This window comes from Ammospiza nelsoni, chromosome 3, assembly GCF_027579445.1.
Source record: "Ammospiza nelsoni isolate bAmmNel1 chromosome 3, bAmmNel1.pri, whole genome shotgun sequence".
NCBI classification, from domain to species: domain Eukaryota; kingdom Metazoa; phylum Chordata; class Aves; order Passeriformes; family Passerellidae; genus Ammospiza; species Ammospiza nelsoni.
Window position 1 is genome coordinate 91,496,727 of NC_080635.1, and position 25,858 is coordinate 91,522,584.

At 40.9% G+C, this 25,858-nt stretch overlaps 1 protein-coding gene across 1 annotated transcript; it reads left to right on the forward strand.

Annotated features, from left to right (window-relative positions):
- Positions 1 to 70: 70 nt before the first annotated feature.
- On the forward strand, positions 71 to 22,049 carry TBX18 (T-box transcription factor 18). Its single transcript, XM_059468472.1, has 8 exons — positions 71 to 715; positions 1,462 to 1,645; positions 3,160 to 3,261; positions 6,270 to 6,441; positions 12,759 to 12,926; positions 14,110 to 14,174; positions 17,778 to 17,872; positions 20,373 to 22,049. Exons 1-8 carry the CDS (start codon positions 445 to 447, stop codon positions 21,095 to 21,097), a joined length of 1,782 nt encoding a protein of 593 aa, XP_059324455.1. The 5' UTR covers positions 71 to 444; the 3' UTR covers positions 21,098 to 22,049.
- The last annotated feature ends 3,809 nt before the right edge of the window (positions 22,050 to 25,858 follow it).

A 25,858-nucleotide genomic window follows, 5' to 3' on the forward strand; every position in this document is an offset into this window, starting at 1 on the left:
CCCGGCCCCCGCCGCCGCAGTGACACTAATGAGCGAGTTCTTCCCACAGGTCTCCTGCCTGGAAGTGCTGACAGATCAAGGCAACAAATTTCAATTACAAGCCCTAATTTGTGTCCGCAGAGCGTTTGTTACCCATGTCAGCCCTGCCTGGCCCATCAGACGGGGCAGAACGTGGAGGAGGAGGGGAAGAGAAGGAACGCATCTGCAGAAAGGAATAGAATTTTTTTCCACTGAAAAAAAACCCAAAACAATCTCCCCCCCCCCACCACCAAAAAAAAAAAAAAAAACTTGGCTGATAACTCGGATTTAAAAAGAAAGGCGAGGAAAAGCCCCAGCCCCTTGCCTGCGCGGTCGGGAGGACGGGAGGGCGGCCGGCGCGGCGGGCCGGGCGCGGGTGCCGGCGGCCGCGGGGCGCCTGGATGCGCGGGCTCTAGGGTGGCGGGCATGGCCGACAAGCGGCGGTCCTCGCCAGGCACCACCATGAGCCTCAAGGCTCACGCCTTCTCCGTGGAGGCTCTCATCGGGGCCGAGAAGCAGCAGCAGCAGCAGCAGCCGCCGCCGCGGCAGCCCAAGCGGAGGAAGCTGGGCGGAGAGGACGAGGCGGCGGAGGACGAAGGCGGCAGCGGCTGCTGCGCCAAGAGCTCTCCCGCCGCCGCCGCCGCCGGCAGGACCTGCGGGGACATGGACCTGGGCTGCGCCGCCCGCGGCCCCGCCGGTGAGTGCCGCCCCGCTCCCGCTCCCGCCGCTGCCCGGCCCCGCTCCTCGGCCGGGCTCGGCATCCCCGCTCCCCGCCGCGACCGGCGCTTTCATTCCCCGTTATCCCTTCTGTGTCTCCACGCTGCGTGGGCACCCACCGCCCTTCCCGCCGGCCTGGCGGGGAGATCCGCGGCGCCCCTCGGCCCCGGCACGGGCAGGGCGGCTGCCGGCGGGGCTGTCGGGGCCGCGGCGCGGTGCAGCGACGGCGGGGGCTCTCCCGAGCCCTGTTTCCGAGGAAAGGCAAAAGCTTATATGACATATATGTGTATGTGCGCTGCTGAAAGTGCATATGCAACTATGTATATAATTATGTGTGCATATATACATACATTGATATATATATATGTAGATGTATGTATACGCATAGACACATACACAGCGCCTACATATATGTGTGTGTGTAATTTGCTGTGTGTGGAGGGGAGCGCAGTTTCACGCTGCAGAGCAGAAGCCCGTAGCCAAAAGAAATGCGCCGCCGTCCTCGCACCCCGCACGGGCTGCGCCCGCCTCGGCCCGGGCCCGGCGTGGTGGCGATGGGGGCAGCTGGTCCCTGGCAGCCCGGCCGTGCTGCCGCGGTCCCGGCGCTCGGGTTGCCCAATCCCCGGACCGAGGCTGCGGCCTGGCCGCTCGGCCGGGGCTGAGGGACACCCCGATGGCGAAGTCGGCGCTGCCCCGGCCGCTACCGCTGCCCCGCTCTCTCCGCAGGCGGCTGCGAGGAGGGATTCCTGGCGGGCTCCCCGGCCGCCTCCCCCGGCGGCTCCCCCAAGGGCTCCCGGCCCGGCTCGCCGCTGCCCACGCCGCAGGCACCGCGCGTGGACCTGCAGGGCGCCGAGCTCTGGAAGCGCTTCCACGAGATCGGCACCGAGATGATCATCACCAAGGCGGGAAGGTAACGGGCACGGCGGGGCCGCCACCCGCGCGCTCCCGGGCGGGCGGGCACATCAAAGCGGGCCCGAACCGAGGGAACCCTCCAGATTTACGAGGCAGGTAGATGGCGATAATGTCAGATGGGCACGGGAGCATGTGGCGTTTCGGGTTTCCTGTTCATTAGGGCGAGGTCTGGGAGCGCCGTGCCCTTCTGGGGGGAAGCTTTTCCCCTTTCCAGGGGATACACATGGTAAAAACCTGGGAAGTATAAAAGTATTTGAACTTATTAGAAATTACAAAAACATATTTTATTGAATCCATATGCTACCGTCTGCATTTTCAGAGAGGCTTTATTAATGATTGAAACGCAGTCTTAAACAGGACAAAGCTGCATTTGTCTTAAAGAGAGTCCAGTCGGGGAATTTCTGTTTTATCTTACAGGTGCACTGAAATAACAGCAAAAACTAGTTAGCCGTAGTCAGGTTTTAGCTTCCTGCTTATTCAGAAATGGCGGAGATAGGATTTTTGTTTACAGTAACTACTCTTAATGGATTGGTTTTTAATATATATATTTATTAGCACAGCAGCAAATACTGAGTAAGCTGGAATAACTTTTCAGGTTTATAAAATACAGAAGAGTATTTTATTAGCGTGCAGCTAGGACTTTTTTTTTTTTTTTTTTTTGGTGCTTCAAGAATGAAATTTTCTGTTAAAAAGCATGCCAAGCTAAGAGCTAAGGGCAGTTTTATGTTCAAACCACCTAATTGGTTAATTAATCCGTTTCTCCACAGAAGGATCTAAATCTTGAACGTTTGGTTTTTTGTCGTTTTTGTTTTATTTTTTTTTTCAGAAATTTGCTCGTAGGTTCGTTTCTGCTTTCAATAAAGAAGTTTTACTATACCTTTCAAAGACAGGGTAGCTCTCGCACTTCACCTTTAGTAAGTTGCAGACAGGAAGTCCCGTGTCAATAAAGACCATATTGTTGGTTTAGAGCATGGCACACTGGCGTTTATAACTGCATCCTCGCGGTGTTATAATTGTATCACCGCAGATTTAGCTTTCTAATTCGCTGCTACAGCACTGATACACCATTTTTCTGCTGTCACTTGAACCTTAATGGCAATTTGCCTTTCTGTAAGCCTCGGGCTTCCTGGGTGGAGGTGGTGTTTGCACATCTCCAGGAATACATTTCTTACTAATATCTCAAATGGGTTTTAAATGTGTGTACTGCTAAAGTAAAGTCTCAAACCCAAATGATTTACTGTCTAACAATAAAGTTGAAATGATGTGGTAATAGCTGTACTCCCAAAGCGTATCCCCAAACATACAAAGCATTGTTCGAGTAAATGCACTTTAGAAATCTGTTTTGACATATCGAATGGGCCATTTCATGGCTATGTAACTATAATCGTCCAAAAGGACTCTGTAGGCTAAAAGGAAGAACGAGGAAAATCCCACGAAGCGGTTACTTTTCCTAAACAACCATTCCCGAGTCTGTTTCGTATTAAAAATGACCTCTCTCTTTCCAATGTTCAGGCGGATGTTTCCTGCAATGAGAGTGAAGATCTCAGGTTTAGACCCACATCAGCAGTATTACATTGCTATGGATATTGTGCCAGTGGATAACAAAAGATACAGGTATGGTGACTTTAAGGCAAAAAACATATGATGTAAGCCATAGGCTGCTTGGCTGTTGGAGGAAAATATTAACACAACATAAATTAGCAGAAGATCATGTTTAACTCTCCTTGAAGGTTCTTATTTTCATCCCAGTGTATTTTAGAAGACCATATTGTACCAAGTATGCAAAGGCAACTAAAATTTGTGTTGAAGCTCTTTATGATACATTTGCCTCACACTGTGTATGTACTGTGGGCAGATGCTCAGGTTGGGCTTTCAGAGTGCAGTTCTAGTGCAGTCAGGAAATGTTATAATATTTTATTCCTGCTCCTGTCAGTAGGAATTATTTCCTATTAACCAATAAATATGAAAATGTACATTTTTTAGTGCCAAATGGTATTACCATTAACTGATAACATTATTAGCATGGATATGTGATTTAAATAACTTACAAGCTATGTAATGTGACTTAATAAGTAAGTCATGCTTCAAATAGCTTATAGAATTTAATTTAAAAAGTGCGATATTTGGTTGCTTAAAGTAAAAAAAGGTAATGTTTCTAATTACTGTTATTTAAAGAATTAATGGCATTATTATCTGGAGAATGATGTGAGGAACAAAAGAGGTTGTTCTCTGAACATTTAGGAGTAGTAATGTTGTGCTAAGCTCTCACTGTTTCGAGGGTAGTTGTGTTTTGAGGGAGCTGGTTGGGCTCTGCAGAAGCCACTTGTCCTGTGGAAACCTTTGCAGGATTGGGCCCGCAGCAGCTCCTGTTGTGAGCTGAAGCCGTTTCCAAGGTCCTGCTTTCCAGATGCAATCCCTTGCTCCAGAGTAGCCAGGGGGGAAGCCTGGCCAGAGTAGCTCAGAGGAGACAGGATCAGGTCTTTACCAATTGCGGGTTTGATTGTTTTAACCTATACTTAGCATAATGTAGGGAAAACCGCTGCAGATTTAATTCTAGAACTAGGAATATTTCAGACCATGATTAAAAGGTTGGTTCTGCAGGAATGCTGCCTTGTTTCCTAAGCAAATGCTGTCCTGTATTTTTCCTGTACTTACCTCATTGACTGCTATTTTGCCATTTTCTTGTGTGGTGTATTAGACCTTTCTTAGGACCATTTTTGATTTTGAGTTTTTCTACAAGGGGCACCAGACACCAGGGCTGACGATGCTCAGCATATACAGTCAGGGGATTATTTCCTGTATCTGCCATAGAAGGAAAAAAAGCTTCTTTTTCCTCGTACCAGTGCAGCACAGTTCAAATGGAAGCTTTTATGTTTTTTGCTTTGTGTTACATGTGTGCATTTGCTTAACAATCTAAACGTATAATTCCTAGAAGGTCTGAACAATTCATAAATCCATAGAAAAAACAAGGTAATAATTCCAAATTTATTAAAATATTAATACTAAAAATTAAAAGCAGTTATACCGAGTATGAATTGTTTAAACCTCATTTCATTTAAAATAATTACAGTCATACTGACTTACACTGTCTTCACAGTGTGCTACATGGTGCCCAGATAACTGAAGTAACTTAATGAGAGTTGTAGGAAGGATGGTATTTTCTTAGTTGGCAAACTAAAATTTTTTAATTCATGTATTAGTATGTATTAGCTTTTATCATGTATTCATGCCTTTAAGCTTTCCACTAAATGTTAATGTTTTACATGTTTTACTTGGTGCCTATTCTCTTTCTATTCTGTGCTTTTTATTGCTGTCTGTTATTTCAGCTCTGGCTGTTTGTGCAGCTTCACACACTGTCTTGCAGATCTTTAAATTTCATAGAAATGACAGCAGTCACATGGAGCCTAGTCTTTAGACTGCTGACAGAGCAGATAGCAAAACTAATGGAAATGAAGAAAATGACATATAGGTCTGAACTTCCAGCAAAATTTGACCTTATAAATATTTGGAAGCTTACGCTGCAGCTCGAAATGTATATTTATCACTGAATTTTTTATTTATGTGCATTTATAAGTTTATTTACTTTTCCAGGAAAAGCATATATTTAGTATAAACCAAGAAATATAAAATAAATGAAAAAATGTTACAACAGTGCTCTGGGGTGGAGAATTTGTCTGCAGGAGAGAATTTCTCCACCATTCTAGATCTTAGCTATGCAACTTGATCTGAATTGTATGGAGTGACACCTGCATTGGATCATTTTGTTTTCTGTTCTGACTGTGTTGCTTGTCTTTTTCTAATAAGGAACTGAATTGTGCAAATATATGATTTGATGAAGTCTTTCATGTTTTCATTTAAAAATACAGCTGAATTACTGGATTTTTACTGTACTTGAAAAAGATAACTTTCAATTAATGCTTTTTAAACTGCTTTGTGAAGTGCCTGCCTTCAAAATAAGTTTTTAACCAAAGCAGGCAAAATTTTTGTTATAAAATCTTGTCAGCACTGGCCTATCAAATGAAATAGAGACTCCATGTTTTCATTTTTTTAGCCTTTTTGCAATACTATTTAAGCCTTTTAATATGGTCTACCGAAATATCAAGAGCATAGTTTCTCATGCTTTCATTGTTTTTCTCTATCATAGTGTTCTTTCCCTTCAATAGGTTTATTTATAGAGTCTTTTATTAGACTCAACATGATAAATCTTCCAAATATGGAATTACTACTCAATTTGATAAAAGAAGGACCAGATTCTTCCCTATTTGCTGATGCCTTTTCAGAGCAGAGCTGTAGCAGTCAATGAACTGACACCAGATTTAAAGCTCATTTTGAAATCTAGTGTTGAGACTGTGACTGATTTTAGAAAGAGCAAGGTCAGGTCAGAGCATGGATTTTAACTTTAGTTTTGCAGGTGCCAGGACTATGTTTTGAAACAAACAAACAAACAAACAAACAAACAAACAAACAAGATTTCTTTTTATTTATGCAAAATTGTGCTTTTTCATGTTTTGTTAATTGATGGGCTTTTGCTATAAGCACGGGCCCTAATTTATTCATGCTGAATGGGTCTAATAGATTGTTTTGGTGCTAGTGGTTAGAGGTATTTGTTTTCTTTTTTACAGGTATGTCTATCATAGTTCCAAGTGGATGGTGGCTGGTAATGCTGACTCCCCGGTGCCGCCTCGCGTTTATATTCACCCTGACTCACCCGCCTCGGGGGAGACGTGGATGAGACAAGTGATCAGCTTCGACAAACTGAAGCTTACCAATAACGAGCTGGATGATCAGGGGCATGTGAGTACTTGCTCTTTCTCGGTGGCATTATGTGTAGGCACGTTGCTCAGCCCTGAGAGGCTCTGACGTGCAGCTGCGGGGTGCCAGAAATAGGCTTGACTTTTCAGAGTTGTTTTGGAACTTCACTGTCCACATCTAAAAGCTTCTTACTTTCTGCTCCGATAATTAACTGCTTATTAGAGCCTGCTGTTTTACTCCCCCCTCAAATCGAGAGCTCCTTCTGCAAAGTAAGACTTTACAAGGCTAAATTGCCTAATAGAGAGGGGCAGAATTGCTCTCAGTATTTCCCACCAAGCGTGTTACTCACAACTTCTCCTCCGATCGAAAAGGACTCTAATTCACAAGTGGCTAGGAGAAACATTAATAGTGTGTAATAACTTCACGTGAATAAAAATACACTTAAGTATTTTCTTAACCTAAACGTTTGTGTGAAATCCCGTGAGGTGTTAATAATTGCAGTCAAAAACGAACAACATGGGAGCTGGGTTTGCTCCGATGATGATTTATTGCATACCTTATGAAGCAAGACCCTTTCACAGCTGAGGCTCATTACTTCTGGAAAAGCTGGCGAAGACGTATGCAGTATGAGTGTTCTGTTTGCAAGTTCTAAATTGTTTAGTTATGACATTATCTAATGTGACAAAATGTGTTATGTTAATATTTCCTTTTCTCTTCAAAACTGTTGAAACATGACAGATGTAAGCCAGTATCATTCCAGCAATCCCTAAAATAGTTTTACTTGACACCTTAAGAAATAATTAAAAAATGAGGATTGTTTTTAGTCGGGGGGAAGTCTTTGATTTTACAAACCCCTGTAATAAATGACAAATGTTGGCATCCTTTCAGAAGAAGCATCGAGTTCCAAATGGTAGAGTTTTAAGATGTTAGAGGAAAGTTTTGAGACAGAATGTGGATTCCATTGTCCTTAGCGTAACCCAATTTATTAACCAGGATACTTTCTCCTTCAAGGAAAGGAGTGAAAGAAAATATACCTGGCACGGAGCACAAAGATACCACACTCATCTTTCGGTATGGTTGTAGCTCTGTGACATTGAGCCAGGTATTTTGCTAATACATAGTCAGAGATTTTTCTCCCTAATTTGTGTTTGAAAATGCAATGATCAGAGGCAGGAATACAGGCGCATGGCTGACCTAAAAAATGTGATAACAAGGATAAAAAGACTTCCATTTGTGCAATATTTTTCATTATTTTATTTTGTTCTTCCTTAAAAGAAATGGGGGGGTATTCATGCCTCTTAAGTTAGCAGTGCTTTTCTTAGGATAGTACAAAAGAAGTTTTATATTGCTTCTTTCCAGAATTACAATTATGGGGTCTTATTTGGCCGTGTCCATTTGAGTTAAGGTTAGCACAAGAAGTTCCTTTAGTTTCCCCAGCATTTGTGTATTTGTGATTCCTCTCAAGTGGGACTTATTTTTCCCGAATCCTGAGTCTGTTGTAAGGGATTTGAAAGTGAAGCAGATGCAAATGGATAAAATGCTGCTTTTCCAGCAGTGAGCTGGTTTTTGTACTCAGTGGGTGCAGAGGGACGATCTGCGGGTACTGTGTGGTCCATCCATGCACTTGCAGTTGCAAACTGCCCTGTGATAAAATCTCAGCTATGCAGAGAATTGTGTTATTCTTTTTTTTCCATCCCAGATTTTAGCTTTGTGTTTATTCTGAACTGAAACCTGTGTAGTATACACAGCACACCATTATTTGTAATACGGGGGGATATAAATTTTCTGGTCTTTAGTTAAGTATTTTGGCTTGGAAACAAGTGAAGCAAAGCTCAAGTACAGTGATTTGAGACACATTGAACTGATTCAGAGTTATGGCAGTGCCCCTCCTCCCCAAAATGGAAATTTAAGTATTAAAATAAAAGGACAAAAGAAGGATGACTGTAAAATAATTTCATATTTCTCAAATCTGGAAAATTGCAAACATGTCATTCATAATTACCAGAAAAGGCAAAGGCAGAAAGCAGAAAAGTGTCTCTTCCAATGGGTACATTTTTTCTTTTAAAGCTATGGTAGTGTGGAATGCTGTATTGAAAAAGCTATGTAGCCTCTGAATGCCTCTAGCAATAATGGAAAACGAATAATCATATTTTGTGATGAATATAAAAAAAACCAATTGTTTCTCATAAGCAAGAAGAAACCATTTTTCTCAGGAGGGTACCAGGGGATGGTTGGTGAATTAGAAGAGTTAGGAGTCAAGGCTGTAGAGTCCCTCCAATATTTACTCTTATATCAGAAGTTCTGACTCTCCCACCCCTGTATGGGACATGGGGTATATTTTAGATTATTAGAAAGTAGTTTTTTCCTCTTGTGCGTAGGCAGAGTGGTTCAGAGAAACCTCAGCGGGGTTTCCACCAAGCAGCATTGGCCTTTAGCTGTTGTTCTTTGGGAACGCTTTCCCTGCTTTCTGCTTCTGGCAATTTAATCCTTGTTGAACTTGTTCCTTTATGCTTCCTGTGCTTGTTGGAGGTGTAAGCTTTTGCAGAGATTTTGTGTTAAAGTTCTGGGGGTCGGTTTTGATCTTGAAGGCTTTGAGGTAGGGAGCTTGCATTATGTCAGTCTAGAGCCTTTTTACCTATTCTAGAGTATTAACTCTCAGGATCTCTGAGGGAAGTGGTTCATGTCAGTGGGAATAGAGACAGTATTTGCAAACAGGCTCTAAGGTAGAATTTGTGTGCAGTATTTATGTTGTGGCAGTAGTTGGTGGCAGCCAGTTCATTCCCCTTGCATCGTGTTGCCCTGGGATTAGCATTCTGTGGAAGGAGATCAGCCATCTCTAAGAGCCTCACTGCTCGAGCACTTTCCAGGTTCCATGCTGCCTGCTGCTGTTTTCATCAGCATTTCAAGTGGGACTTTGTGACTGTGCAGTTTTATAGTGCTGCTGAGCTCAGAGGTTTTTGAAGTACATATCTGCACACAGGACACTCTCTGATACATAGGTTCCACTTGTCATCTGCGGACATGAAGCAAAATTTGTACAGACATGTTTTTCTTGTGTGTTTCTGATCTCAAAAGAAGTTTCCTGCTTTGGAAATACTATAGAGTCATTAAGACACACACTATAGCTTTTATGTGTTTCATCTAAGTTGTGATACTAAGGAAAAGTAAACCTGGATTTTGCAGTTGTCACTGAAAAGTGCATGGTCTGGATGCTCTCTGTTAACGTCTCTCATCCCTCTCTCATCTGTGGAGTGAGTGCTGCATTGTAAAAGCAGTCTCTCCCACTGGCTGGTTAGAGCTGGCTAATTTTTCTATTTCAATTCAGTTTTTAAACTGAATTTCAGTGGAGGGGAAAAGTCAACATTTTTTATGCTATTTTCCATGCTTTTCAACTGAGTATTTTTTGATGCAGAGGAACATCTTTTAACTTTTAGTGAAAATGAGGCTGTTAGTGTGTTTATTGTTCCTTGGTGGTTGGGGTGGGTTTTTTCCCCATTTGAAAGTGGGGCGAGGCTGGAAGCAGAGGCGGACTGTAACTCTGCCCACACTTGGCTCCAAGTATCGAACTCTGCTTACAGTCAATGGGCACTTATATGTTCTTGTCACAATGAAAAGCTGTGAAAAATCAGTATTTGCACTTGCAGTTTTCATCTTAGTACAGAGGGAATCTGTGCTCCTCAGCTCCACACACTTCCCTAACTGCAGAGAGCCTGCGGGCTTGTGCTTTGGAGGGAGGATAAAGGAGGATTTTCAGCAAAAGCAGCAGCAAGGAGTGTGTCGGTAGTGGGGAGGTGACCGTGTAGTCTTGGCACAGCCAAGTGGCTGGAGGAATGGTGTCTCCCCTGTGAAGGAGTTTCTGGCTCTCATTTGTTCTGGCTGAGGTGGTTGTGCCATGGTGGTGCTCATGCTGACGGTCAGCTCTGAGGCCTCATCGTGGCAGCAGCTCTCAAAAGCCATTGCAGAGGTAATCCCAGCTTTGTGTGGCTGCAGGAGTTCTGGTGGCCTTTGCTCTGCCTCCTACTTGCCCTGTCTGATCATGATTTCTTGACAGCTGCTGTGGCCAAAGTTTAATTTTACTTTTTGTGAGAGGTTTATTCCTGCATGAAGTGTTTTCATCTTGTTCTGTGAGGACTTTGTAGAGAGAGGCAGGCTCTTCAGCTGTGAGTTGAATGTAATGCCAGTTCATATTTGGGAGCACAGTGAGATTTCTGATTTTTGTGTTGGATTTTAAGGGCATGAAGGGAAAGTTGCTGTTACTGCAGATAAACTGTTAGATCCCATTGGTGCTTTTAAATGTGAAAGCCCTGTGAAATGAAATGCCAAAGTCTCCTTTCCCTTAGCTTTTTCTTTACAGTAGCTTTAGGTGATGCTTTGAATAATAGAGCTAGATTGTTTTTGGAGTGGAGATGTTGCATCTCCCTCTCCTTTTATGTCCTGTCTTCGTATGTTGCATTTTAATTCACAAGGGCTTTGCAGTTATGCATTATTTAGAGTTTGGAGTCCTTCAGATGATGAACAAAGATCCCATTGTTAGAAGACATGGTACAAAATCAAGAAAAATAATATTGCTGTGGAGTTGCTAATTGCCAAAACAGCACGTCAGCACAGAAAATTTCAGTAAAAGACAGAGACCAGGCAGGTTGTTCCTAGGAGATGACATGGATCAGTTTAGCTGTAATAGCCACCCAGATAAGCAGTGGGAGGTGTTCATCCATGCGCTGCTTTGATATCACTTGTTCTGATGTGTGAGCAGAGTTCTTTGTAGCTGCCAGGGTTATCACTGATGTGTGGGCCAGCAGTGGTTTGCACCACAGAGCTGATGGGGTCAAGTAATCCGTGTGGGAGAGAACATGGCATGCTCAGTGGCACCCAGACAAATGGCAAGGCACAGAATTGCAGTGGATATGAACTGTGCAACATCTTTTCTTGATAATTTCTTTTTCTGTTGCACCAGCATCTCCCCTGGTACCACTGGGTGTTCACAGGGAAACGGGGTGAGGAATGTGCTGCCCTCTCTGCATTTTCATTTTGTAGATCTTTGCCATTGGAGAACTGAAAGGAGTGTTGTAAAAGAGAAATCACTTTTGCACAATAAAAAATCTTACTCTGTTCAGAAACTCGAAAAAGACTTCATATGAGAACATCCATAGGACACTCCCTGAGCAAATTAATTGGAGCCTGTGATGTCATTGTCAAAACCTTATTAAGGGCTAATAAAACCTCTGATTATCCAGAAACTGGCCTTACCAAAACAGGGTCATGTAATCTGGCCAGGACCAAGTGTATTAAACTAGCCAAACTCTAGTTTATCCAAACAAATGTAATGTCCTCTATATAATTTGGGTGAATGAACTTCCATGGTGTCTGACATAGGGGCTCTGTTGAGTGCTTGAGCACACGCACATTCTGAGCCTACTCAAGGAGCAGGAAATTAAAAAGCTTCTCCAGAATGTTGATTAGTGGTTCCACAGGCCAATAGCCATAGGACTGTTTATTTATCAAGTTACTAATTTCTTAGGTCTTCCAACAATAATAGCTGAACTTCAATTTTTTTTTTTCTTGAAATTTTTTATTTTAATAGTGGTTAGCTGAAGTGGAGTAAAATAGAGGAAAAATTCTGTATTTTAAATCTCATTTAAAATTGAGGTACAGTACCAAGAGGTATCTGTGTGTTTAATTTATGCAGTATGCATCCACTCCTCTTTTATGATTTATTTTTGATTGAGTTTTTTGAATGCTGGGAAGGCTTTTTAATTGAAATTCACTGTCTGTTTTATGGATCGATTGCTAGTAACACTTTGGAGTTTTGGATTTTGTTACCATTTTACTCTTAATTTTGTGCTTCTTCAGAGTGTGAGAGTCTCAGTTTGTGTTCCAACCAAGATTTGTTTCCAGCCTTTGGGATATAAGAAAAAAATTGCTCTAATAGTACATCCTGAAGATTCCAAAAACAAAAGGCAAATTTCTGCTGCTGTTAATCCTGTTAGGTTAAATCCAGACTTCAGTGGAAAAAAGTGACAAAACTTTCATAATTGTAATGGGACCTAGACTTCATTCCTGAATTCTCTTTTTGTTTTTTGGTTTTTTTTTTCCTTTTTTTGAGCCAGTTTCAAATGAGCCAATCTCTGAATTTGGAGCTCCTGAGTTGTAATTTTTAAAAGCTTAGGGTTGGTAATAACATAAATGCACAGGGATTAGACTACTGTAACAAGAACCTTCAGAGGTTAAGGAAAACATCTGATTTCCAGTAAGTGGCATGGTAAACACATACCATAATCTGTTCCAAAAAGCTATTAGTCCTGAAACAGTAGGGTGTCCTTTCTAACAAATGTTATCTTTTTCCTTGCATGACTGCATAGATTATCCTTCACTCTATGCATAAATATCAGCCTCGTGTCCACGTCATCCGAAAAGACTGTGGCGATGATCTGTCCCCTGTCAAGCCCATCCCTTCGGGAGAGGGGGTGAAAGCCTTCTCCTTCCCCGAGACAGTCTTCACCACTGTCACAGCATACCAAAATCAACAGGTAATTCAGGCTTTCTGGTTAGCACTTTACGGGCTTTTCAGAGCAGACCAGAGATGTAAGAGATAGGAGAAAAGTAGACGCTGTCATTATATCACTTATGAAAATAGAGCTATCTATTTTTTACTAAAAGTAGCTTTCACTACTAGTTAGTATTGCTGTAATGCCTGGAGGATGTACCTGAGCCTTCAGAGATGCTGCATGTAAAAAACATCTTTCTTATTATTAAGATCACACAGTCCAATTAGCATGCTTAATGGTGTCTTGATTATAAAAACAGTATTGAAGAACAAGGCAAAGAGCAGTCTAATTTTTAAAGGTGTTTCTGTACCTTTAAATGTGGATATGTGTCAGGAGAGACTTTTTAAAGCACTTTTGTTCCTGACTCCAGTGCTTTTAATACTCCCAGGACCTTAACAGAGAAACTGAGTTCTGAAGAAAGTTGCAGTTGTTTTTATTAACTGCATTCAGCCTATATTATTAAGGACAATTTATCTGGATTCAAAGTCAAAAGTGAACTGCAGGTTGTATCACTCAGCTCTTTCTACCTCTCGTTTAAGTTTCAGCATACATAGTTATTATTGTCACATTTTATTACTTCGGTATAAATTATTGCAGCTGTGTTTTTTGAAATTTTGAGATACTCATTGATAACTTCACAAAGAGAGGAGCAGGAGAGCTATGTAAACACTGAAATATAAGTTTTTGGTGATTTTCCCATTTATTAAAATAAATTACAGTTATTTGGGGTGTGGTGTGTTTTGCTGGGTTTTTGGTAGATTTGTTTGGTTCAGGTTTTTTTTTTTTTCATGGAGGATAATAACCTAGAGATAATCTCTCTTTTCACATTGCCCTCTTGACCAGTACAGAAATAAAATTTAATTTAAATTTCATTGCAGTTAGACAGTGAACTCTCTTAAATGAAGAATGACATTTGCCTGAAGTTTTTTCTCAGTAATTCCTGCTGCCATTTGGCAGCTTTAAATACCTATTAGCTTCTCCATGGACATGCAAAAATAATGATCAGAAGATTGGTCCTTATTTTGCTATGTTTCAGGACAGCAATCTTAAACCATTCAAATATGAAGATATTTCCTCTGTCAGCTTTTTTTTCTGTCAGTAGAGTTGTTTTCTGTGCTACTTATCTGAATTTACAGGCAATAATTTTTCTTAATAATATTCACAGATAACTCGTCTGAAGATCGATAGGAACCCGTTCGCCAAAGGCTTTAGAGATTCGGGCCGTAACAGGTAGGTGTTGGGGAGGAGCTGGGCGTCTTCCTGCTGACAGGATCAGTTTGTGAAGGCTGTTCAAAGCCAGCACTTGTACTTACAGACAAACTAATTTGAGAACTCAGACTCCTTGAGGGACCACTCAGACTTCCCAGCAATGTTCTCTGTGGGTAATTGCCACTGCTACACCTCTGACCATCTAGGTCGGGAACAGACTGGCACTTGGCTTGGCTCATGCGCTCAAGTTTCCTTTCAGTGGAAGCACTGACACACCATGGAGGCTGCAGATGGACTTAATGTATACTCAGGTCTGTGATTTCAGGCTGTGCTTGAAATCTCCTCTTTCTCCTGGCTGGAAACAAGCTGCAGATGCCATTGTCAAACTACAAGCTCAGGTTCTCTTGCAAGTAAGGGGCACATAGGATGGGTTAATGACTGTTTCCTCGTTAAGGGGGAGAAACTGGTTTGTGCAGTAACCTTATGTTTAGTACACTTGCCTGGGAGGTGGGAGACCTGTATTCAAGGGTCTATTTAGTCTAAAGAGTTTTAAATCCACTTCCTAGGTGAATACCTTTCCTAGCAGGCTATAGAAGACCTTGAAATGAGGCTGGTTTCCACCTCTTCTGTGGTGGATGGACTGATTAATTGCTTGTTCTCTCTTGGTCTGTGAATCTTTCAAAATAGCAGTGGGAAATCTGTGTAGTGCAAAGTGGAGATTTAGGTCTGGTCCAGGCTGCCAGTGCCAATGAGGTATTTTATCCAATGACTGTTTAATGCAAGCTACTTAAGCCTGTTTTGAATTGTATGTTAAACCATTTCAGCTAAAAAAAAAAAAAAAAACCACAAAAAAAACCAAAAAAAACCCCCAGTATTTCATTGTGGTGTATAGTATACATCAGTTCCAGCTACCACATTGTGTTTGGTGTCTGCAGCTGCTATATTTATGACCAGGCCTTGCAGAGAAGGGAGCAAACTGTGCTGCTAGGAATGATCAGAGAGTTTCTTTTTGATAGTTGTTTTATTGAGCTTCTCTGTTAGCAGAAGTTACAGCATTAAAGCCCATTTTACATAAAACCCAAGTTACATAAAACCTGAAGCTGGACAGTAAATGACTCTAGTTTTTGGAAAATGACTACTTATAGAAGGGATGACGTAGTTGCAAAGATTTACAGACATTCACTGTATGAATTCTATTCTTTTTAGTATGTCTGAGATTTTGTCTTCTAGCAAGAAATAAGAATCCATGTTCTGGCCACTCACATAAATAGAGTTTTGCCCTCTTTTGTAGGTTTCTGGTTAGAAATGAAGTGAACAGTAGCTTCCAGGTAAATGCAGTGACTGAAGAAGCAAAACATGCTGTGTGTACTTTGGGAAGAAGAAGGGTTGCCATACGTGCCCTGTTTGAAAGCTCTCTCTCCCCTAGGCAGTGTCTCTGCTGTGCTTGCTGTTTGCAGAACTATAAAATAAGTACTATGGAATCTCCTAAGTGTGAAACCCTGATCCTCTGAAAAGTGCAAATTTAGATGGACCTAGAATTTCTTCCATAAGAAACAAGAGAAGATATCCTTTTAGACAGCAAGGAAAGAATTGTTCAGAAATTAGTTTTGAACAGGTTTTGATGTGGCAGGACAGCTCTGGAATTATCTGAGGAGGATGTAAGAGTGCTGCACACAAATACAGTTATGGGACTGGGTGTATCCAGAGAGGGGGTTTTTGTTTGGCTGCTAGGAATAGTCTGGTTCAGGCACTGGGAAAAAAAGCCAGATATTTTGATTGAAAGTTATTTTAAATGGAAATTGATTAGGGAGGGAAGTTCTGAAGGAAGAGTCAACATCTCTAAAATGTTTTGGACCAGCCTTTAGATGAGGTCTGACTGTTTTCACTCTACAAACACACTCTTTACAGAATTGACTCTGCAAACTCTTGTTTGTTGCAAATTGACATTGTTTTACTGAAGTCAGTATCACTGTTTTTTTTTGTAGTCTGCATTACTGGATAAGTATGTTTGGCAATTCAGCTCAGAATTTTAATTGTCAGGGAAAATTTCTATTGCTATACTCAGCAGATTATTGTTTTACTCTGTTACTAAATACTGAAAAGGTTCTGTTATCCTCATTGTTCTAGCTGGTGTTTTTATCATTGAGGCATTTTAGTCTGCAACAAGATTAAAAAAATACTGTGGTTAAATTATACCAAACTTTTCAATATTGTTTTTATACAGCTATCTCACTCTGCACTGCTGCATGCAGTAATTCAGTTTAATTAAAAATATGCCCTTCTAGGTCATTCCTGTTCAGTCCCATGGGCCATTTTACAGAAATCAGTAGCTTCACCTTTTAAAAACATTCCCAGTGCATTTGCAAAGTGCAACAGACTTTAGGTGCTGAGAATAGTTTCATTCTTCAGTTGGGCCTTAAGTTTGACCCTATAAAACCTTTTACTCAGGAAAGGACCAGAATTTCTCCCTTTAAATACTTTGGGAAAAACATGACTGTTTTGTTAAATAAACTTGGGCATTTGATAGCACAAATTAGGGTGGTGATAAAATGTGGAAATTGTTCAAAGGCATCTTGTATAAATTATCACCTTGGCTACACTCCTCCAGGAGGTGGCTTTTATCTCCGCTTTAACTAGAAATGAAAATTCACCATTACTGCAGAAAATTAAGGCTATCTTTTTAGGCCGGGTTCAGCTAATAAACGCTTTATAAATGTTTCCTGACAGGCATTTGTGTTCCTGCGGGAAGGAGTAGTACCGGAACATGCCGGTTGCTTCAGACTGGGCTATTTGCATAATTCAAGTTTACAAATACTGCTGCTCAAAGGCAAGCACTTGTATTTGGTGTGTGCCTGATGCTGACACTCAACAGGCCTCTGGGGCCCAGCAGCCAAAAATAACACCAAAATTATACCTCTAATTTTGTATACCTCTGAGGTGTATTATTCACAAATAATTGTCAGAAAACAAATGGGCCTTTATCTTCAGGAAGCAGAGAGTTTTCTGAATAGTGTCTGACACCGTTGTCTACACAGTTCTGATGTCTCAGCACACTTGCAAGAAAAGAGCTAAAACTTTTAGTTTCTAAAGGTATTTTGCTCAGCAAAACAACACTGGTTTTTTTTAGACATGATTTTGGTAGCAAAATAGCTGTACATCCTTGCCTTGCTCATGTTCTAAGTGCAATTTTCCAGCTCATCAGTAATGACTGGGAATCCTGTTTTAATAGAAGTTGCCAGTGGATCACCTTTATTCTAGAAAGAAATAGCAGATTATTCCTCTGGCAGTTAAAACTAACTGCCAGAGCAATGATCTCTTTAAGAAGTATACTAGCAAAACATTTAAAATCATTTTAGCCAAATCTTCCCACTCAAACAGCCCTCCCAAAAGGCACAAATATTGAAATAGAGAGCCAGGCCTGTGGAATTGGAAAACACTTTGTGCAGCCCAGTGGTTGCAGGTCCCTGTGGTCTCATGGATGGGCTGTAAGGCTCTTTTCTAAAAAGTAAAATCAACTTGAAAATAATCCTGAAATATTTATATGTTTCTGAGGTGGAGTATTCAGAGATGTGTGGCAAAATACAGCTTGCTTTCATGACACTGTGATTCTTTTGTTCTAAATAGAATGGGACTGGAAGCTCTGGTAGAGTCTTATGCCTTCTGGAGACCTTCTCTGAGGACACTTACATTTGAAGACATACCTGGGATACCCAAACAAGGTAACAAGTGTCTTTGTGCTCTTTCAAAACAAAAATGAAAGATGAAACTTTGCGCATCATACCTTACAAAGCTTTAGGTAAATGGTTTTGCCTCACAAGGCAAAACCAACTAACTAACCACAGTACAGCCATCCCCTCTCATCAGAGTTATTCTAAGTTAGAAAAGTAATGCTAACTCAACCCCAATGACAATAAAAATGTTAGATTGTAAAGAAAAATCAGATGACATGTGGAGGAGAATACCAGTTATTTAAGGATTGAATGACCTATTCCTTAGTGTTATGCCCTGGCTAGATACAAAAGGTAGAGATTACTTAGAGATGAATTCTGTTGTACACATCCAAACTGCAGCATAGGAATTACTTGTGTTTTTAAGAAAAAAAAATTAAAACGGAATGAGAGAAGAAATGTTCTTTTAAGTAATGAATAAATAGGAGGAAGCCTAATTTTTTTTCTTCTTAGAACCTCTTTATGATTCTTAAAGACCTGAAAATTGTTCAGTAAACGGGCCAACAACTTTTTCTGCATCCTAGAGCTTAAAGAAATGCATCACCTCTCTGTTTTGATTTTTGCTGCTCTTCACTCTTTGCTGAAAAACTTTGTTTCCACTTTTCCCACTGTGCTGGTAGTGTCATGAACGAGAAAAATATTTCAATGGTCCATTTGGACAGAAAGTGTAAGCTCTGTACTCTTTTCTGAGTTCTTTTATTTCCTGATTATACGCCAACGCACACAGAAAACCTCTTGGCCTTTTCCCAGCTAAATCAGACATTTTGCTCCCAATTCTTTGCATTTTCTGCTACCAAATTTACTGACATCCAGTCTGGTTTCTTGATAATGTATTGATTGCAAAGCTGTTAAACATCTTCAGAGCAAAAACTCAGAACATAGAGAAATTCAGAAAAATTGCTTTTGCCAGCTTTTTGGTTCACTCCTTTGAGAAATCTTGTGTATCAGTGCTTGATGTGGGCAACTGAAAGGAAGGTTTGTGCCAAGTCATTGGATGAGTGTTGGCAGAGTTTTTGGGGTGAAGGATGGCCTCATCAAAAAGGCCTTTAATGAGAAGATAGAATGAGACCTGAAATACCTTGTCAGACTGTGTAAGACTGAAAGGCAACTGATGATGCAGTTAATCCATTTAGGAGACTGAGCTGCTTTATTGGCTGTTTGTGTGTAGGAGCATTGTTTGGGAGCAGGGGAACTGCTGCCCTGAGCTTCTCACTTCCTTTTCTGCTGGTGCCTGAGGTTAAGAAGATTGTTGAAGTTACTCTTGATATTCTGGGAATGGAAACTTGCGAAATCTTTAGCCATCTATACCTTGGACATAGAGACTTTGTGAAAGACCCCATTAGAAATGTGTCCTGGTTGTTAATGCTGAAAGTGCCCATCCTCAGGAGCGGAGGCATTGATGGAGATTAAAAGAAAAATGTGTTCTTATAATTTCTGTAATGTGGCAGTGCCTAATGACACCTTGTGATTGTGGTGTCCTGTTAACAGAGAAGCAGCAGCAGGCAGTGTTCTTTAATAATGCATTTTTCTTTTTACTAGCTCATCTATTATGATAATCTGTTAACTTATTGACAGAACTTCTCTCTTTGCAGCATCAAGCTGTTTGATTGTTAGTGTGATTCATAAACAGAACATCTTCCTTGTTAAGTGTCTTCTGCCTGGGAGACTCTAAAAGGCCCCAGTTTTCAGGAAGATGCAATCTTTTAAGAAAAGGAGGTCTTCCTTGCAGCTGGGAAACTTTCAGTCCTGAGAAAAGGCTTCACCTGTGGCAAGCATTGTGCTTTCAGGAGCATTCAGCACTGGTATTTGTAACATAAAGTTCTGATATCAGTAAATGAACAATTTGCAAACAGTTTGCTGCAAACCTACCCATTCCAGAAATGAAGCAGCTATGTGCAGTGTTCAGCCCTCACTTTTCCTTCAGAAGTTATTCTGAATTTTTTGGTTGTTCTCAGAATTTTTTTGGTTTGAAGTCAGAAGTTTTTTTGTTCTGAAGTTGGGAATTTTCCCGAAGCTGTTATCTGTGAGAGCCTCTGAGCTAAGTATCTGGTTCCTCAGCTGGTGCTCTGACAGTCACAGGCACAGAGCACTTGTAACACATTCTGCACTGTAGCAAGAGCATAGACAAGCCAAAACTCATAATATTGAAGAAGGCTTCCTGTGATGGGGTACTCACTTGGCTACATCTTAACTGCCATGAAATTTCCTTCCACGTCATAGAAGAAGCAGTTAACCTTTTGGACAGGAGCTCTAATTACTGAGCGATGGTTGTAAAAACATAACTTCAATTCTCTTTCTTGGTCAAGTTGTTTCTTTAGAAACATGCATGTAGTTCACTCACATATTTTCCTGTGCATGTATGTAAAAGTTTTTAATTAATATGAGTTGGATTTCATCTCAAGGGTTACTATAAAAGACAAAGGTCTTGATCTTTCGCCTAGGAAGTGGACCTTTCCCAATGTGCTTCTTACACTGTAACATTCTCTTCCAGGAAATGCAGGTTCCTCTACTTTACTCCAGGGATCTGGCAGTGGAGTGCCATCTACCCACCCTCACCTTTTACCGGGCTCCCCTTGCTCCTCTCCAGCCTTCCACCTCAGCCCCAACACCAGCCAGCTGTGCACCCTTGCCCCGGCTGACTACACCGCGTGTGCGCGCTCAGGCCTGGCGCTGAACAGGTACAGCACCTCCCTGGCTGAGACCTACAACCGGCTCACCAGCCAGGGCGGCGAGACCTTCGCTGCCCCCAGGACTCCCTCCTACGTCGGCGTGTCCAGCAGCACAACTGTGAATATGTCCATGAGCGGCAGCGACGGGGATGCCTTCAGCTGCCCGCAGACTGGCTTATCCATGCAGATTTCAGGGATGTCTCCACAGCTCCAGTACATCATGCCCTCCCCATCCAGCAATGCCTTTACCACTAACCAGACCCACCAAGGCTCCTACAACACGTTTAGGCTGCACAGTCCCTGTGCGCTCTATGGATATAACTTTTCCACATCCCCTAAACTGGCTGCCAGTCCTGAGAAAATTGTTTCTTCCCAAGGAAGTTTCTTGGGGTCCTCGCCAAGTGGAACCATGACGGATCGGCAGATGTTGCCCCCCGTGGAAGGAGTGCACTTACTTAGCAGTGGGGGGCAGCAGAATTTCTTTGACTCTAGGACCCTAGGAAGCTTGACACTCTCATCTTCTCAAGTGTCTGCACATATGGTTTGATGAAGCCTTTAAGTAAAAGTACAGTATGTTTGGTGTCTGCAATGTATTTCTTTTGGAATATGAAAGGACACTCGATGTAGCTTGTAAAGTGTGTGTATATATAATATGAGAGGAAGTTTCACTGAAATTTTGACTTGCTTCTGGCCAGATTAGCCTCCTATTTTGAGTTACACAGTTTGCTATGGTGCAGACTGCTTTAGTTTTCTGGTATAATACACTTAGTTGTATAACACGTTGGGACATATGCAACAAATTAAGTAAGACTTCCTCCCTTTTCCCCCTCCTCTGTTCTAACCCCTTTAAAGAATGAAGTGACACTTGGAGTATTAAACAACACAAAAAAGCCCACTTTTATTTCCTATAGTACTAGCGAGTTTCTTTAAAACATACATACAATAAGTTGATGCACCAAAGACATTTTACAGGTTTCTTCTGTTATAAGTGATAAAAAGGGTATTTGGACTTCTTAGTGTTAAGCATCAAGCATCCAGCCTTCAAAGTAAAAGGAAAGATTAGTTTGCCTTCTCATGATATGCTGGTTTTAGCTTATCAATGGCACAGCATTCTCACTAGAATTTGTTTTTTCAGCATTAGTCTAGATTTACGATTATATATCTGAAGATAACGCATATTCAAATTGTGGTGATAGGAATAATTCAAATCAACAGCACTAGAAGCAGCATTCCTTTGTATGAAAGGAACATTGGGGTGCTTGCTTTTTGTCAAAGGTAAGGCTTGATGCATTTTTTCCTCCATAAATATTGCCTATAAGACATTTACTGGACAGTAGGATATTCTAATGTATCTTTGTTTTTTATATTTTTACTTTTTTAAAGGAAAATTCCGTTTGATTTAGGGAAAAAAAAAGTGAGCAGAATGAGAAATTCTGTTATTGGTTTTACCTGTTTTGTGTGTGTGACATGTTTTGGGTTTGGCTTTTTTTCTTTTGTGTTTGCTTGGTTGTTTTTGGGTTTTTGTTTTTTTTTTTTTTTTTGTTTTTTTTTTTTTTTTTTTTTTTTTTTTTTAATAAGGGCAAAAGGTCCTGCATCCTCAGTATAACAACAGTGACCCAGTTTGCCCAAAAGTGTTTCTGGAAGCAGAATGTTGTCATAGCTGCCTTTCTGTTGCTCCGGTTTTGTCTTGGAGTAGGAGAGGTTTCCTTCATTCCCACCTCTGGTTTCTAAATGGCACTTGTAAGAATGTAGATTACCATCTGCTCCTGACCAGACTTCTCCAGAGTCCCAAGGACACAGGGAGACACCATGGTGAAATTTCTGCCCTCGTGCTCCTGCACAGCCCAGTGTGTATCAGTCCTTCTGCAACAGCTGCCCTCAGCTGCCCGTCTGTCAGGGCTGAGCCACAGGGGCTGGAAAACAAACTTTAGTGCTTGACAGAACAGGTCATCTTCAACAGTATGCCAATTCTAATTTATACTGTGCAGGTGATGTAAAGGCGTTCTCAGGTGGGTACAGATGTGCTTGAAAACGCTTCCCCAGTCAGCATTAAAGGAGATTACGGTCTTTCAGGTGTATGTTTGTTGGATCTTTTTGGTGAAGGTGAATTTTTATGTGTCTCACGTGTTCTTATATCTTTTCGGGCAAATAGTGGGCTTACCCACTCTCACTTCAAAAAAGACTCATTTCAGCTAATATTTCTTCAGTGAGATGGAAATAATATATGCAGAAACAGCTCTCTTGCTACCTCCTCTTATCTGGGAATAGGACAGCAATCTTTAGGCCTGTGCCTGAAGAATGCTTTATTTCTATTGGTTATGTATTTGTTTCTGTTCAAGATACATATAAAGTTCTCTTTCAAAGTTAGAAAGAGAAGATGATGCAATTGAGGTGATGTGGGCTTGCTTCTTTGCTGCCTTAAACTTTCTAAGTGACCTTTCTGAGTAAATCTAAGTTCACTCCGTCTCTATCAGATTTTTTTCTTCTGAAAACTGTGATAATAGCACTTCTCTTCCTCTGAGGAGGGGGTGACAGTACATTGAAGATGAAGATCATCTTTACTTTTGCTGTGCTGTGGACAGTATGTTACAGATGAATGGCTGGGTGATGTTCATATATGAGGATAAAAAAGTAAATTCATGTACTTCAGCTCTGTTGCTGGTCTTGGCAGTGCAGTCTCCTTTGAGGCAAACTTCCTAGAAAAGATCTGCAATGCTAAAAATGCTGTTCAAACTCATGCTATTGGTTTGTGAAATGGTTCTAAGGTGTGTAGAAGATGATAGGAAAATTTTCATCTATGCAAATTGTCATAGCTCTATTGGTTTAAATTAAGAAGTAACTTGTGTGTAGTTATTCCCATTCTAGGCAAAACTTCCAAATTTTGCAGTTGGAAAAACACTTAAGTGGAAAGATGGCACAACTAATCCATACTTGAAGAAGCATAAATAGCCATATCAGCTTAAGAGCTGTGACTAGGTATAAATGTGGAAGAGCTAAATCATGCGTGTTCCTATAAGGAGAGAAACAAAAAAAAAGGTTGTGCATGGATATTCATGGTGGTGCTCCTGTCAAGACTATGTACTTTATTGTCTGGGAATTTTTTAGAACTGGTCTCTTATTTTTCCTCAAATTATTTTATCCTATAACCACCCAATATTGTTTTATTTGTTCCTTAAAATTTGAATAATATTGTAAATACTGGTTTGTCATTGTGAAAAAACTAGCTTTTTATCAATACAGTAAATGCTATATATGCATTATATCTATAATTATATATCTGTATTTTACAAAAGTGCCACAGAAAATATATTAAAGTGTGTATTCAAACACTTTTTACTACATTTGGAAAACTGAGAGGCTTGGGCCTATTTTTTTCACTACAGCTTCAGCAAGACCAAAGGCAGTGACTCGAAGGTAAGCTCTGAATTTCAGAGACTTAATACAGCAAGCCCAACAAGTCCACAATTCTTTAACCACCTGCAGTTGAACCTCTCTTGTTATTTCTATGTAACAGAATCGTCCCAACAAATGCTGTGGATAAGGAGATAGTGGGCTGGAAGCAGAGCTGTGGGGTTTTTTGTGGGGAAAAGGGACTGAGCTGCTTGCCAGGATCTTTAGCCAGTGATGGAACATTGGTACTTCTCACAGCCCATGTTATCCCAGCTGCCAAGACCAGTTCAGCTGCCCTGTATCAACTGGATCTGAGAAGTTAGCACTTCCATATGACCAGTTTATTGAGCAGGAGCTTGGTACTCTGAGCTTTTTCTCTCTCTGTATTTCTTTGGTAATTGCCCTTTGGTTCTGCTAGTTCTAAATGCAAAAAGCCATTGATTTTGAAGGCAGAATTTACAACCAATAATCATGTGGGTATACTGTTACTCAGCAATGAGCAGCATTTCTCCCTCCAGGAATACTGTTAGGCACAGTGGCCTTATTTCCTATTGTACTGCAATAAACGATTCCATGTGACGTAGGGCACAGGGCCTGAAAATCTGATTACTTCAGAGCCTACGGTTTCGTAGTCACTTAACACCAGCATTGTTGCAAATGACCAGAATTAGGGCAAGAGAAGTAGGCATGAAATGCTTGATCATAAATATCAGGCCTCCAGGGAGGAAGAAAGCTTCTGTTTTTAATAAGAGAACAGTCCTTTTTTTATTATGATTTTATTTTATTTTTTGCTATAGCACCATCAGATTCTAAGAGGGCTCATTTCTGATTCAGCAGAGAGACAGCTGGAGCAACTTGAAAGTCATGGACATTGTTGTCATTAATGCTAGTAAGCCTGTACCTTAAGCAGTTCAACAGAAAAAAATACAAATAATCCTCAGAAGTTGCTCACAAGTTATATGGGTATATTTTTCTTGTAAAGATAATATATCTAATTAATCTGTATAGAAATATGCTTTAAAATGTTGCAACTCATCATAATGAGTTAGTGCTTTTTTGAGGCTGACTCTGCACTTCAGATGACAAAACTTGTTAATTTGTCAGTTGAGCTCTTCATTAATGTGATCCTCAAGATTCAATATTTTGCCTTGTGTCTAACACAAAGTTGTCGATATGTCAATTTGGTATATGCAAAACTACAGGAAAATTCATTTTTGCCTTATATTCCATCATATTCCTCAACTACTCGGTTGATTCAAAACACTGACTTCAGAAGGTGACACACACTTCTAAGATATGGTGACTTACATCATTAGGAAATAACATTTCTAGAGAATTCAAGTTTCTTTAAATGCTTTTTGTCACTGCTGTTGTGTTCAACCTCTGGGAAGGTGTTTGTTGCCCAAAAAAAGAAGTCCTTTGCAGTCACCACTTATTTTTCAAATCCTATGTATTCACCACTTACTCTTGAAAAGCAGTCTTGAATTAATTGGCCATAAAACCATCTCAGCTGGTGCCCAAACAGAGCAATTACAACAAAATGAGAAGCACCAAATCTGCTCAAGTACTGTGGGCAGATAGAAACACTCAGCTGAATTTCATTTGTGTGTCACTTTCAGAGGTTTATTGGCACTTAAATAGTTAATATCTCACATCTTCCACTACAGCAGAATGAACATGAAGCTTCCATGAGATGGATAAATTTCAATTTTTTTTTCTTTGAAGCCTTTCTAAATGTTGGAGATAGCACCCAGGTTTCAAGACAAGCACCTGGGCTCCATTTTTGCAGCAGGCAGTGGCAGGAGACATGGAGATCACACAAATGGAGCCTGCAGTACCACCACACACTTTTGGAATGTCACAGGTGCTGTGGTGGCACCCACAATGTACAGTTCTATCCAAGCACATGTCAGTGCAC